The sequence below is a fragment of the Anopheles arabiensis genome, chromosome 2 (genome assembly GCF_016920715.1).
Source record: "Anopheles arabiensis isolate DONGOLA chromosome 2, AaraD3, whole genome shotgun sequence".
Classification (NCBI taxonomy): domain Eukaryota; kingdom Metazoa; phylum Arthropoda; class Insecta; order Diptera; family Culicidae; genus Anopheles; species Anopheles arabiensis.
This window is the reverse complement of record NC_053517.1, coordinates 2164846-2180523: the sequence shown is the minus strand read 5'-3', so window position 1 is coordinate 2180523 and position 15678 is coordinate 2164846. Positions and strand designations below refer to the sequence as shown.

At 51.3% G+C, this 15678-nt stretch overlaps 1 protein-coding gene across 3 annotated transcripts; it reads left to right on the top strand.

Annotated features, from left to right (window-relative positions):
• Window positions 1-10: 10 nt before the first annotated feature.
• Window positions 11-15355, top strand: LOC120895046 (probable ribonuclease ZC3H12C). Of its 3 annotated transcripts, XM_040298038.1 has the most exons (6): window positions 8231-8609; window positions 9899-10090; window positions 11042-11857; window positions 11937-12417; window positions 12674-13452; window positions 13527-15355. In XM_040298038.1, the coding sequence occupies exons 2-6, from the start codon at window positions 10061-10063 to the stop codon at window positions 13857-13859; spliced, it is 2439 nt and encodes an 812-aa protein (XP_040153972.1). In that variant the 5' UTR covers window positions 8231-8609; window positions 9899-10060; the 3' UTR covers window positions 13860-15355. The 3 variants fall into 3 exon arrangements, with proteins under 3 accessions (XP_040153970.1, XP_040153972.1, XP_040153971.1); XM_040298036.1 differs by lacking the exons at window positions 8231-8609; window positions 9899-10090 and adding an exon at window positions 11-793; XM_040298037.1 differs by having other exon boundaries at window positions 8231-10090.
• Window positions 15356-15678: the final 323 nt, after the last annotated feature.

Here is a 15678-nt window from a genome sequence, read left to right as displayed (position 1 = left end):
CACTGTGGGAAGGCGGTGCGCGTTTGTGTTTTGTTGATGGAATGCAAAGTCTGTCGCATCGCGAAAATCAATCCGCACGCACGAATTCACTCGGGATCGAAATCAATCGAGCTGCGTCGATTCGTCTATCGTGTTACACGGGTGTCTGGCACGTGCAATTGAAATGAAGCAAAGTGTTTAATCCATTGCCCGCCGAGTAGTGCGTGTGTACGCACGCACTTGTGTGTACGTTTTCGTTGTTGTTTGTGGTCTGGTTGTTGGGTCTAGTTGTGCTGTTGTGCTCCGGTGGTGGTGTGGTACTAATCGCGACCGTCTCTCCGTCGGGTGGAACCGATTTTAACATTGCCAAATCCGCTGCTCTGCGCCATGCAATGGTGTGCGTACGATGGAATTAAGGCAACCCGGTCAGCAGTCGTCCTCGTCCCCATCGTCGTCGTCAACGTCGTCAGCCGCCGCCACCGCCGCGTATCAACGACCGCCGCCCCCAGGTGGTGGTGATGTGTTATTGTTGCCGCCGCCCCGCTCCTGCCCAGTAACGGTGCGTGTGCGAAGGAAAAGTCTCGCCTACCTGCCAAGCATACGGGAAAAGTTGAGCGCGATTTTTGGAGTTCAGCTACAGGAAGTGCTACACTCCGCCGATGAGCAACAATATCAACACCAGCAGCAGCAGCAGCAGCAGTTTGTCACCTTTCAGGTGCTGGATGAAGCTTCCGGGTGCCAGGTAGCAGTAGGCAGTGTGCTGAGCGGCTCCCTCATCTCCAGTGGCAACGGTGATCTAATCGGCCAAATACAGGTAAGTGTGTTCGGGTGTTGTTTGGGCTGTAACTCTCAGCCGATTAGAATCAGCCTGGGTGGAGGGAGAGGGGGGAGGAGATTGGGAACGCACGCGAAACTCGTTTTCGTCACATTGTTTTACGCAGTTAGCAGCACATAAGCTGCCCAGCTTCACCTTCACACACCCCCCACCCAACAGCTCACGAGTAGCCTGAGTGGCGATGGTGGTGGTGGCGGTTGTCAGCACAGCTTCGATGAAAGTATGTACGCGCGATAGTTGCGCAGAGAGCCGGGCCAGTGCCGGTTTTCAGAGGTTTGCCCGCTGGATCAGCCCATGGGGTCAGACGGTGGGTTCGCTACGATGAGATTGCATTACATATTCTGTGCTATCGATCAATCGAAAACCGGATCGAAACCGTTGGTACAGTGGATACGAGCGCCCAATACCAGCGTGCGCGCGCGCGCCATATTCTGTGTGCCAACGGGACCTGTGGACAGATAAACAAAACCAGTTGCCAATGTTTCACCATGAAGGGCTTTCCCCAGGCAACGCTGGCAACAGTCAATTGCACCCGGTTATTAGGTCTTATCCCGGCGCTTGATAAGCTATCGGCTACTTCCGCCATTTCCGGACCGGGATCTCATGGGCAAAACAGCACGATCGATCAAATCTGTCACGGTGGAGGGCGGGAAGTGTGGACGGCTCTGTCCAATAACCAGATGATGGGTTGATGAGGGCCCACTGCCACTGCCACCTTAAAATTGCACCCTCTCTCTCTCCCCCCCCCCCCCCTTTCCAGGCCAATCAGTCCACTATTGCCATGTGGGTAATTGTTTGAATTGCCGGTTGCAATTATCACTACCGCCACATTTCGCCCCTCTTCCTCACTTCCCACTTATCAGGCAAGATGCTGATAAAGGGAACGCTTCTTCGCGGTCACTTTTGGACGTTCAGAATTTTGGTATTAATCGTATGATACTTCTTTTTGATTTTCTCTATGTTTTTTCGAGCTGTTCTTTTCATTACTCTCCGCTAGCTGGACTATACCAGCCTTGAAGAATGATTTGCGTCATTATGGGATCGTGCCCGCTCCTCATCATCATGTTGCAGTTGAACCGTTCTTTGAACTGTGGGCGCTGTTTTGGCAACTTTGGTTTTGCTTGCGACTTCCGTTGCCTTGTGGGCCGTGGGCTATGGCTGGAGTGTGCTGTGGAGCAAGCAGAGACAGGCAGCAGGATCTTTTATCAGTACGAAAATTCATGTCAGTCATGGTCAAAGCAAAGAATAAAACAACCCCGGCAGTAGATTATTATTTTTAACAGGCGACCCCCTCGGAAGCCTCTTCCGTCACTGTCTCGCTGTGGGCTGGCCGGGACTGGTCGGTCCCGTTTACCGATGTGTGTTGCTTTGTGCAAAGACCTGTTGGTGGGACGAGTGGACCTTCTCCCGAGCAAGGCAACGGTGCGGCAAACCCATTGATGATCGTGTTTTCTTCACCGTGAGTGGTGGCGACGGTGGCGGTGGTGGCAACAGACGGTGGTGTGGTGGTGTCGTCATTGGGCTAAATTTAGAACGTTATGCTGAAAGTGTCATACACCTTAGCATGTCTTGTAGCTTGCGCGATCGCTAGAGTGTGTGAGAGTCGACAGACGGACGGGCAGGAGAAGGAACGAAAACAGGAGCCAGTTCTCACCGGTTAGCCCAAGGTTGTTCCCTGTGTGCTATCGGCCCAGCCTTTAGCCGCCACCCGCACATTCTTGCGCTTGTTCTGGAAATGCATTTCTCGTTCCTGTTTTGCTGCTAGCAGCCGTCAGCACCGCAAATAAGATCACAGAGACAACGGCTGGGCTACTAGGCAACGGAGTGGAATGTAGGTCAAGCGGGAACCGTGTATAGGATTAAAACAGTACAAGAAGTGCGAAGGAGAACACCTTCTTATTCGTTATTCGTTCTATGTGCAAGCAGTATGAAGCTGCGAGATGATCCACGCGCAATCCACGATCGTTCTCGGTGATGTCGGTGCGGTGTCGTAGTGGTGTCACTTGCCTCAGAACACACAAAACAGCAAATAGGAAGAACCAAATCCACTACTAGAGCGGACACGCTCGGTGGTACCCCCGACCGCACGATAGAAAGATCGAGACTCCAAATGTATGCAAAAAGCTGAAAGAAGATGGAAATCGAATATCGTCGGAGATGAAGAAGAGGAAGAAGAGGAAGGGTGCTGGACCAGTCTGTCTGAACCTACAAAATATCGACAAGGGGCTGGACGGGTGGACAGGGTGGTGGGGGGGATGATTGGGCGAGCGAAACGGAGACAGATCGATCGCAGCCGCCGCCGCCACGAGGAAGAAGCGGGAAAGGCTGTGAACGCTAAATGGATAATTGTCGGAGTCAGTCATCCAGCGACGACTTAGCCAAACACAGCCAACCAGCAAACTACCGTCACCGCTCGACGCCGCACGCCGCCGACGCCGTTAGTTTAAGTCGTTCGGGCACATCCGGGTTGGAATTTGTGCAATAAACTAACCAACATTAGCAAACATCGATCGCGCACCGTAGCCCTGGCGCTACTAGTCGACGAACGGACGGCCACCAATACATGGGCACGTAGCATTCGCGTCCATTGACGGCATTTGACGGCGTGTTTCGGACGCTGGGATCGGTTTTTTTGGCCCCAAAACTGTGCGTCTGACGCATGCCAAACACCCGAACATTGGTGCGAGATTCTGCGATGGGATTAGTCGAGCAGTTCAGCGTTTAGATTAGTAGCAGAACCGAACGAAGGGGAAACTACGGGGGGAATTGCACGATCAGGTCAACGTATGGGAAATCCCCCTGGCACTCTGGAGTTGCGTTCTCTTCCCACACGTGGTTTTAAATAGTCTACTGGCGCTTCAAGCTTCAAGTCCCACGACACACTTCTCGCTTCTTCGCAAAACAATTCTTTGTCCGGAAATTGTTTGAAATCAATAGCAGGTAGCTCTGAGAGGAGAGCTTTTTTGTCGGTTACATTTAAAGCCGTAAATAGTGCTGCTGTAAAGTATGGTTAGATAACTGCAGCTCGGCTAAAAATGCGTTACGCGTACCAGACCCAACCCTCTGCTCATGCTTTGGCCTCCAAAACGTTCGCCAAACCATGTGCGCTGCGCTGCAGTTTTTATTTGTATCTGTCGTTGGGACGTTGGGTGGGAACTACCCGTGAATGTTGCGAACGAAAATAACCACCGACCACGCTTTGTGCCGAAAGGGTAGTAGCGGTATTAGTACCAGTAGTAGTGGTAGTAATACCATTGCATTGTCTTCGCGGAGTTTTGGTGGTGTGTTAGACGGGATAGATGAGTGGAAACCCGGATGTTATACCGGATACGCTCGCGAACCTGAGTAAGCATGAGCTTTGGATCCGAAGTAATTAAGCTGTGGCTTGCCTCTTGTGTGATGTAGGCTCACAAGACAGGGGACAAGAGTTAATGTTTTTAAAGCGAATCTGGAGTTGTCCTCTTCTAAGACGCTAACAAGGCTATTCGCTTAATTTAAGTCGCTACAAACCCGAGATGCCTCGTCATGAGGTTCGTCTTACTAATGAGCAAATCGAGCTAATATCACGTTCGGGGTTACCATTTTCGTTACGGGAATGTTCCAACCGCCCTCACCCCGACTTCGGATGCACTCGAATGCGCAATCCGTACGGTACCACTCGAAGACACTCGAGGCGGGCAGGAGAAAGTTCCTCGAATTTCGGGACGTAATACCAGAGCACCAAGCGAACGATCAGCTGCACGCGCACGGGAGGAAAAACGTGACCTGTCTTTATGCCGTTGAAGACCTCAAAGTGCCATTCCCATTGCATTTAGTTTGATCACGTCCGGGGCCAGTCAGTCCGGGGAATCCGGCAGACGCTGGAAACCCCAAAACACAATAACACGCAACAGTTTGATTAGACTGTGGCGAGTGATTGGGAAGATCTTTGCCTGCTTCCAGTTTACAGGCTTTCGCTCGTATCGCTCTTCCGCACTTCCGGTTGCGGATGCGAGGATCTATTTGTCCAAACAAAACAACAACCGCCTCCGCCACGCCTTGAGAGACACTCCAAAAAGGGAAGAAAAATAGAGCCGGATATAGAGTGTGGCTGGAACGCTGGAATCCCCCAACATACCCCGTATCATTCGTCCTCTTTCCCGCGGACCCGAAGAGTATGGGGTTCCGACCGAGGGTGGTACTTTCACTCACGCGGCGGTTGTCGCGCATGGTCGTCGCAGCGCGATGGCAGAAAGCATTCAAAGGCAAAAGCGCCGATAAAGCGATGCCGCGAAGGGAGAGTTGCCTGGTGAACTGCTGCCATCTTCCGGTCACCTCCGGCATCGATCGAGGGATGGTAATCCGGATGTGAAATTATGAGTGTATGGCTCATTCCCCCCCACTCCACTCTACTCCTCGGATGGCCCGCTGCTCTACTGACGGGACAGTGCCAGTGCAGTAGTGGTTTGGTGGCAAACGTCACAAATCCGGGTATTCAGGGGTTGTGATTTGTACTACTGTACGGCAGCTACCTCTTCTACCTCTTCGCTACCAGTTAAGATCCGGATAGATAGGGCTGCAAATTGGACAAACATCGAAAGCAATTTGGCTAACATGCGACAGAACACACCCTCGGAGTGATGGGAGATAATGCACTGATACTGATAAGAGATGGACACCATGACCACACGGGATATGGTGTACGACATCGAGGTGCACGAGGTATAGGGGCAACTGCCACTGACCAGAGGTACAGCTAAAAAGCATTAAGTATTGCAGCTGAGCTCCGTACAAAGTTAAGCTTTAAAGCTTCCATTTCGTCTGTAGTTCCTATGGAGCTGTTTGGTTGGTCTCACGCAATACAGGTCATTGGTGGAATGCTCCCTCGTCTAGAGATCGTCTCGGCGAGTGCCAACCGCCCAATATCCGGGATAGGACCAACTACAAGATACGCCACCGTAAAGAAAATGAAGAAACACTACCGCTGAGAGTGTTTCGGTACACATTTATTTACTTATGCAATTAATGCCATCGCAACAAGGTATCCCCGCAATCCCGGATTCCGGATCTGCTGTCCGGCGTTGGTCGTTCTTCCCACGAAGATGTTCGCAAGTGCGCTTTGTACTTCACCGTGTACAAAGCAACGTAACGAAGCAACACACACACATACACACCTACACCAAAACAGAGGGACAAAACATAAGAGAGAGAAAGAGAGAACGATCGAGTTGTGGGGTGTGTTCCCTTATTAACTCAATCTTCGCACCGGTTGAAGGGTGGAAGTGTGGCAGCTGCGGTGGATGATCGCCACAGAGAAAGAGAAAGCGTTTTCCTTTCCTCACTTCCCTTTTGCTCGCGGAAAAGCCCGCCGGCCGACAGCAGCTGGCGCACGGCCGGACCGTACCAAGGTCCGGGAGAAAACATTTCGTTTGCTTGCTTGGTTGGTTGGTTGTACCAGCAACGGCCGCAACGACGCTTCAGTCTGCGGCGGTGTTGGTGGTGTTATTTCTTTTCAGCCGCCGCCGCTGCCGCGTGGCCAATCGGAAATCGAAACAAATCTCGAACGCCACGGCGCGCACTCGGATGAACGAAAGAGAAAGGGGCCTAAAAGGGAGATGGCAAACCTGGGAGTGGGAAATTGTTTTTGTGAGCCGAAGGGGGGCGCCCGTCAAGTAGTAGTCAGCCGGATGTTGGATCTTGAGACACACACAGACACACATGCAAGCACACAATAACGCAAATAAACGTAACGGTTGAACGGTTGAGGCTTCATAAGGAGTTACCTTGGCGCGTGTGAGGTAAAGAAGAAGCTACTTGGGGGATGCTTGAGATCCGGTAGAGGGGCGACCGGGCGAAAGCCCTTTCTGGAGACAGTGTGGGGGCAGTTGAGAAGTGGATCTAGTTTGGAGGATTTTGAATTCAGCTTACTGCACAAAACAGCGAGCCTTTGATGCGGATTCGGAGTTGATCCGGTATCTCGCTCTCGCTCGCACCTTCCATCAATGCCTCCTCGATGCGACGATGATTCGATGAAGACGATTTGAATTCTTCGTTGCATCGTTCATTGAGCCGGTGGTGGCGGGATGAAGCAGGGAGTGAGAAGCGAGGGAGTGCCGGGGGATGAGTGAAACAATGGCAAGACGTTGTTCCCATGAGACCAGGAGGGGCGATGGAAGAATGAATTCCGACGAGATTTGCATCAGTTTAACGGTGATCAAGGTAGCAAGTTCAACGTTGTTGGGTCTCTCTCTCTCTCTCTCTCTCTCTCTCTCTCTCTCTCTTTCTCTCGCTCTCTCTCTGGCACTCTCATTCGCTGAGTAATTCTGCTGTGAGGTGTCTGTGAAACTTTGGAGGCTCGAAAGCAGCAACCTCTAACGCCCTCCCCCCGGTTGCGTTGTCCTCGATCGATCTTCCATCATCTCAGGGTCCGAGAGTGAGCCTCATCAACAACCCCCGCTCGGCATATCACAGCGAGGGGGGGGGGGCTGTATCTCTTCTTTCCCCTTTCCAGTGAGTGAGACGAGTCCGGGAGGGTGCTATCTTTCGCATCGCGCAAAATAAATCCACAACAACAACCTGCGAAGGTGAATCGCGCGTGCGTCGTCGTGGTCGCAGAGTGTGGAGAGACCGGAGAAGATCCGCAAACAGGCTTCTTCCCTATCGCGTCGTTGTTGTTTTTGCGATGGTGGACGAATTCATTCTTGCCGCTGCCCTGGCTCTGGCGTTGTGCCGGACGCGGACATTCGTGGGCCCGTCTTTCTCTCTGCTCTGCTCGATATTTCCTCTCTCGCTCTCTCGCTGTTTCGGTGACGCGAGTAAACGCGGTGGGGACACACTCTCCAAACCGATTGGGGGTTGCTGATTCACACACCCATACGCACACACAGGGGAGCGCGAACGCGACTGACCCCTTGCATGGGGAGAAGCGTTAGATCTGGTTGATGGTGATGGTCGCGTTGTCCCATGTGTTACCGGTGTTGTTCGTTCTGATCAAGCATTTGAAGCTTTCACGGTTTGACCTCAACATGTCATCGAAAAGCTAATTCCACTTCTTTTATCCAGCTTTTGGTCTTATGATATACGTCGTTGGCGGCGTTCGTTGACGTGACACACACACACCACGACGCGTCCATCGTGCGTTCGCGTCCTCACGGTCCTCGCAAGAGAAAAGAGAGACCTTTTTGCACCTCTACTCCCACTCCTTACTCTCACCTCTCTCTCCCTTTCTCGCTCCCCTCCCTCTCTGCCACCCTTAAAAACGCATCCCCCTTTCTTCGCTACGAATCGCGCTCATCCGGCTCTTGCTGACTGTGGTACCGCTGCGGTTGGAGCGATTGGGGCATGTTTGGGATGGTGGAGGGGAGACGACGACGACGACGATTGCGCTACACAGGGCTCGGGGCGAGAAATCGGAATTAAAATTTTGCTACGTCAAATGAATGGAAAACAGTTGTAGCCCACCGCTCAAGACGAACTGGTCGTGTGCGTGCGTGTGGAGGATCGCGATCGCGAGTTTTAAAAAAGTGTGCGCTCGCCACTGCCTCCTCCCTTCTCCTACGTGACGTTCAACAAGACAAGCCGCCCCGAGTCACGCCGATCGCGACCCTGTCCGCCTGTGTTGGTTGTTTCTGTTGTGTCGTTGTCTGTTGAGTCGCTTTTCGGGTGGGAAAGGGTCGCCGAAATCAGGCCATTTCCATTGCGCACAACGCGTACCGGATCTAGCGGTTTTACCACCCGTGTACGTGTGAGGTGTGTTTGTGTCTGTGTGTGTGTGTGTTGTGTTGCCGTGTGTTGCACACTTGATTTTATAACCAAGGTAAACCCATCCGCAAAGCAAATTGCGGACGTAGGGATTAGTGTGCCGCGCCAAAATCAACAACCTGCGGTTTGCTCATTAGCCCGCAGTGAGGAGGCGCGAGCACAGCGCAGCGTACGTACTACTCCTACCTAAGCTAAGTGCACGTGTACCGAAAGAGGATGTTTACTTGGATGAGTGTATAATCTGTGCGTGTTTGATTGTGTTGGAGACGGACGCCACCACCCGCCCTAATCATTGATGTGATGTGCACCAGTGCACGGCAGCAGCCAAGAGCAGCCAAAAAGGGAAGAAACGATCGATTGCGGATGTGGTGGAGTGTTGTACTCGTACCGCTCAAGTGCAGATTGTAATTCGGATCGGTGCTTCGGTGTAAAAGGCACCTTGATAAGTGGTGTACCGAGGTGCGCTTCTTGATCGGCGAAGAACGTCCCGAGCAGTGCGTCAAACGGTTGCGTTCCCAGGCTGCGCTGCGGCATTGCGCTGGTGCTTCCAATCCCGTCACGATCGATCGATTTGCTGACGTCACAAGCGACGCAAAAGGTGGGAATCGTCGCGGTTTGCGCGAGAAGAAACCGAAACGGCGGCACACGATCGTGTATTATCCCCCCCCCGATCGCGACGATTCTCCTCCAGCACACAGAGTCGACGAGGGCACGACGAGTGTGGGAAGCTGTGCGCGCTCGTGCGTTGGGTACAGGTCGTGTGCGCTGAAACACGGACTAACGCGTGTGTTTGTGTGCGTGTGTATGTGTGAGTGCGCAAAAACAACCAGGTGATCGGACGACTTCATCTCCCGGGACGTGACGTCACGTGGGTTTCGTACATTCCCGTCACAGTCGGCGCACAAGTCCGGGTTCTGCGACTGCTCCGAGCGGGATCGTACTACGGTCGTGCTGCTCTCTATTCGCATCCACGCTCTATCTCTCTCTGCCTCTCTCGGCATAAAGGGCCGTATCTGTGTGTGATGCGCGATAATCTTTCGCCAAATTGCTGGTCGGCAAATCCTGCAGTTTAGTAGGCGCTGGGACGAAAGGGATGTTTAAAAAAGAAGTAAGACAGTGAATGAGGTCAAAAGTGTGTGGCGTGATAGTACAACATCCGTGTTGAAAATCCCCCTCCCCCCTTTCCGTCCTGAATATTGCAGCCAAAGGCTCCTCACACACCTGTTAACCACGGCGACTGAAGATCGTCGGCGTGTCTGTGGGGGCATATATATGTGTGTGCGTGTGTGTGGTTGAGTTAATCAACGAGAAAAGCTTATCCTTTCCAATCTCGCAATTCTACAGTGTGGTGATCATTCATAAGATTAGTCCGTGTGTGTGTGTGTGTGGACCCAGAGTCGTTGCACGAACCAGTTCCTAAATTTCTTTATAAAAAAGAAACCAGTTCTTCGCGAACTAAGACGGCGAAACGATAAACGCCACCAAAACAGCATCACTCTCGCAACAATGCTCATCGCAACGAATTTCAATCAGAAGGTAATTAATTAATTAGTGAGTCGTCCGGGTGTTTTTTTTTTGCATATCCGCGTTAATGCGTCAAGGTGAAGTTGGTGGATCGTTTAGGATCGAGATAATTAATAAAGCTTTGCGGAAATTCTTGCAAAGTCTGTCGACGAAAATCTGCTGAATTTCGAACAAACGAATGCAACGGTTGCTGCTCCGTGCTGCTCAGAAGAAGAATGCATGCGCGAATTGTGAAGAAGAAACGTTTGTACCTTCAGGTGTCATTCATCCGTCTACATCCGGTTCATAGTGTGACGGAATTCGTCACCTTTAAGACGCTCACGATGCGCAACGTACGTGCGCGAGCGGGTGTGTGTGTGTGTGAGTGGTTGTGTGAAGATTTCGTTCCTGTTTCGTTTGCAGATATATGGAATGAATAAAATGTTGAATGAGTGAGACACTGAGCTGGTGGTTGGTGATCGAAAACTGGTTACTGGTAGAATGAACCAGATTTTTGAATGCAGGAATTAGAACGATCATATGATAAACCCTATTTTTGCTTGTACAAGAAGCCTTTATTTTCATACAAAATAAATCTGTTATTATACAGGATGAATAGTTCCTCCAATTCATGGAACCTATTTGTCAAAATTATTGCTTAATACACTGAGGGCTTTATACATTAAAACCCTTGAAGACTTTTATATTTCTGATCGTACAGTAACTGTACCGAGTATTTGCGACAAATGCCTGATCCAAATAGGATTTCCGCAGAGGATTTGAATGCTTAGGGTTGGGTTGGCTCTAACAAGGCAGAGCGATGTGTTCGATTCAAGCTAGGACTGTGAATATCTTTAGTTATACAGACCGGCATGATCGCGTAGAGAGGTTATTAAGCCCTGGATTCTCTTTAACAGAATAGCGACCATCAACTATACATCCACATGTCTAATTCAACCCTTTTCTCTTCGTGCTCTGTTTCAGCAATTCATTGACTCGCTGTGCACGAACGAGGCCGAAGACTCCAGCTATGACAGTGATTGCGATGGGGAGGATGTATCCCACGAGCAGGTGTCACGAACGACGAGCGATACGCTGGGCCAAGAGTTTGCCGAGTACATAAGCGTCGGCGTGGGCGGCCATCAGCACCAGCAGCAGCACCATGGCAAGGACGTCTCGCCGACAGCAGTTGCGGCGCCCACCTCCACCGCCGGTCCGGAGCATTCGCCGGGCTATCAGCAGCGCGTTGAGTTTGCGCTCAAGCTCGGCTACACCGAAAAGCTGGTGCAGGCGGCCCTCCAGCGGCTCGGTCCCAATCCGGCCCAGAACGAGCTGCTGGCGGAGCTGATCAAGCTGGGCTCGCAGCCCGGCGCCAAGGGTGGCAACGAGTTTACGATCGACTGTCACGGCCACGGCGATGCGGGCGGGCTCGGACTGGCGCCAGAGCTGGCAACCGCTGCGTCCGGTGCGGCCGGCGTCGGACCGTCGTCGCTGGTGAACGAAGAATCTCTGCGCCCGATCGTGATAGACGGTAGCAATGTGGCGATGAGCCACGGCAACAAGGAGGTGTTTTCGTGCCGCGGAATTCGGCTGTGCGTGGATTGGTTCAAGAATCGGGGCCACAAAGACATTACCGTGTTTGTGCCCAAGTGGCGCAAGGAAAGCTCGCGCCCGGACAACCCCGTCAAGGATGGCGAGATACTGAGCGAGCTGGAAAAGGAGCGCATGCTGGTGTTTACGCCCTCCCGGCTAGTGGGCGGCAAGCGAATGGTGTGCTACGACGATCGATACATTTTGAAGGTAGGTTTGGGGGAGGGAGCGCTTCGCCCAATTGTGGATGAAATGCGTACTAAAGCGAAATGCCCTCTCTTTCTTACAGCTGGCGGCCGATAACGATGGCATCGTCGTCTCGAATGACAACTATCGCGACCTGGTGCAGGAGAGCTCCGAGTTTAAGAAGGTCGTGGAAGAGCGGGTACTGATGTATTCGTTCGTGAACGACCGCTTCATGCCGCCAGACGATCCGCTCGGCCGCTCCGGGCCGACGCTGGACAACTTTCTGCGCGTGCAGCCGCGCAAAGGCGATCCGCCACCGCCCTGTCCGTACGGCAAGAAGTGCACCTATGGGAATAAGTGCAAGTTCTACCATCCGGAGCGGGGCAGCCTGCCGCACAAATCCGTCACCGAGCGGCTGTCCGAGTATGCGGCGCGCCATCTACAGGCGCGCAGTGGCCACGACCCGTCGGGCAGTGGGAGCGGGTCCGGTGGCCGCAGCGCAGTGCAAGGAAAATCGCTCAGCGTGCCGCTGAGCAATAGCAGCAACGAGACTAGTCCAATCAATGATAAACGGAAAGCATTATGTAAGTTGGGCGCTGTTTGCTTACCAGACTTCGGAGCTTTGACGTCAATTGGGAAATGAAGAAGCGTACGATGAATGGAAAAAAGGCGAACCTCTATGTCTCTCTCGTTATAGTTGCCGATCACGTTGTGATCGGCTGATTATTGCGTTGTGTTAGGCGCCCCGCTTTTCATTCATTCTTTGTCTTTTTGTTATCAATCCATTGGCGAACAAATGCAAACAATGTACTTAAATGGTTCTTCCTTTCCGTCCCTCAGGTCGCACAAGATCAAATGTACCTTCGGAAAGCGCCAACAACCCGTACGGTGGCGGCATGGCGCACGGCTCAGTGCTGCATGCGGATCTGCTGTCACTTCCCCATCCCGTACCGCATCCGGCCGTACGTCAGCAGCAGCAGCAGCCGCCGCCCCCGCCACCGCAACAGTTGCCTTTCCACGCTCCGCCAGTGCCAGTGGCCAGTAATCGAGCCCCCCATCCGTGGGATCTTTCACCACAGCAGCAACAGCAGCAGAAGCAACTTCATCAACATGCCAGTATGGTGGACGTGCAGCAGATATTCCCCAAATCTCATAGTATAGAAAATATATCTAAGGAACCGGCGCCGCCACTGTACGGTCTCCATCACCATGCCGGTTGCTATGGTGCCCAGCCGCTTTGGCCCCGGCAGCAGCCTCCGTCCCAGCAACCATCCCAGCCCGTACTGCCCGGTGGTACAGGCGGAGGAGGTGCTGGTGGTGGTGGTGGAGCAGGAGGGCCACCGGTAGTGCAGCCTTCATTGGACCAGAACGATCCAAGCGCGCTGGTAGATAGTGTGAACCTGCACCGCAAGCTGCAACGTCAACTCACCCTTAACCCTGCTGGATGTGATCCTCGAATATATCAAATGCAAAGGCTGCAGCAGCAATCTTCCCAGCAACAGTCCCAAACTGCTCCCTCTCAGCAGCAGCAGCAGCAGCTGTCACCCCATCGGCCGTTGGCACCTTCGCTTAGCGGAGGCAACCGTCCTTCTCCTCCTACCCAGTGGGAACTGCATCAGGTAAGGTTGCCGGCTACCACCAACCACGGTAACAACGGTCCCATTCTAATGTAATCGTTCGTCACTCTACGCAGCACGTAACACGCATTGCTTCGGCTCCCGATTCCACCCGACCCTGGGGTCACAATGGGCCACCGCCGGCTTCATCCTCCGAACCGCATATCAACCTCGGCTGGTCGCCAAGCCCCGGTCAAGGTGGTCCAACGCCGGCACACCAACAGCAGCAGCAACATCACCAGCAGCAGCAACATCACCAGCAGCAGCAACAGGACCGACGCCGGTTGCACTACCATCTGGCCAGTATCTTCCCGGAAGATCAAGTGCAAACCGTCATGCAGATGTACCCGGACGAGACGAATCCCCAGACAATATGTGCCGCCATCTTGGCCATGTATCAAAAGATGTAAAGCGTCGGATCTGCGATGGACGCATGCAATACTCAAAACACTCCTTAGGTGTTAGGCAAAATTATACTGTTCTTTATTACTCTTTCTTTCCCTATCTCTCTGCTTCCGTTGGAGATGCATGAGAGGAACCCGATCGGGTTGGCAATACTGTGTGCCCTTGTACTTTTGTTTGTTACGACTGCAAGTTACGACTTATCGCGAAAGAGAGAGTGAGAGCGAGAGAGTGTGTGTAGAGAGAGGTTATATTATTATTTTATATTAATTAAATGGGTGATCATCAGCGCAGTAGGCCAGGTGGCGAGTAGTGAGGAAAGCATGCATTTAAAGATATGTAAGAGCGTTGAAAGGACAGAGAGAAGAAGAAAGGCAAACTGAGCGCGAGGTGACGAAGAATCACCACCACCCCCCAACAGTGAGAGTGTATAATCTCAGCAAAAAGGCGTTATTTTTTTAAAAAGGATTCGTTTGTTGTCGTAGACAACGGTTAATGATTAGTACCTACTTCTTCCAGCAGTGACCGCTTCCACCAGGTGTAAAGATATGTCTAAAGGGGAAGGTGTGACACTATTCTTCTGCAATAATATTTAAATCTATAAGAAAACCGAGAGAGACCGTGGAAGGGAAGGAGGGAGAGAAACGTGCTTGTATTGTGAAGTAGGAAAGGCAAATACATCTTCAACTCTATCATAACTTTTATCCTTTATCTCTAATCTACGTATATCTAAAAACAAAACGAACAAAAAATCCCAACTATTTACTCAATTCCTGTTACAAACAACACACAAACACGTTCTGCTACGTTTTGAATCTACGGTTGACGATGACGATGAGGTGTAAATCCCCTGACCGATAAAGCGTTAGTAAAGGCGGAAGATAGGGAGAGAGACACTTGGTGAGAAGAACCTATTACACACCCGAATGAGTAAGCGCGTGTACAGATGCGTCCGTATTTCTTTACTTCATATTGGAGTATGAGTTTTTAGCTGGTAGACTCAAGGTGATAGGGCGAAGAACGGAGACACGCGTTACACGAGCGTTACACACACATGTGGGCACGTGCGGCGTTCGGCGTTGCTTGTAATTACAACACTTCCCTTTCGAACACGCTCTTTGGCTTGGTTTCATTTTCACTACCGATATTAGTGTTGTTACTAATTGAAAATACAAAATCAAACACTATCGTATCAGTTCAGTTTTGTTTACGTGAACGCTGGCAGGTATCATCCGTTAGGGGAGGGATTGTCTTAAATTATATATCTTACGCAAACTGTAGAAGCTGTGGGGAAGAGGATGAGCAGCATAATAGTACATGAGGGGAACACACGGAACGCAACAAGTCTCTATCTACAGCATAAAGTTAACAAACCGCAAACCCAGGAGCAGAACAGAGACTCATGTAATGGTTCATTTCGTTTATCACAACCTTTGATTGCTGGTGAACAGTATTAATGAGAATAAAAATATTGCGTCCCGCGCAACCTGTAATCTGCAAAAAACTATTGTTTTTCTTTCACTTTCTTTCAAAGTTGACAACAGTATTGTAAAATCTTGTTCCTTTTCTCTCTGTCTTCTGGCTAATAACACCATACGCATCTTTATTGTTTATTAAAATCATAAAAAAACCACACAGTTTAGAGTTAAACATAATGCAAACTTATACACACACACACGACCGGAAACGCCCGGTCGAAACGAAATGTTCCAGTGGCATTTAAAACCGATACAATATCGACGACGCGAAGAAGTGCGCTAGTAGTGTGATAGCTATATGGTTGATAATTTCGAATATTTTATTAACTTTTTTTGTCCACTATTCTGC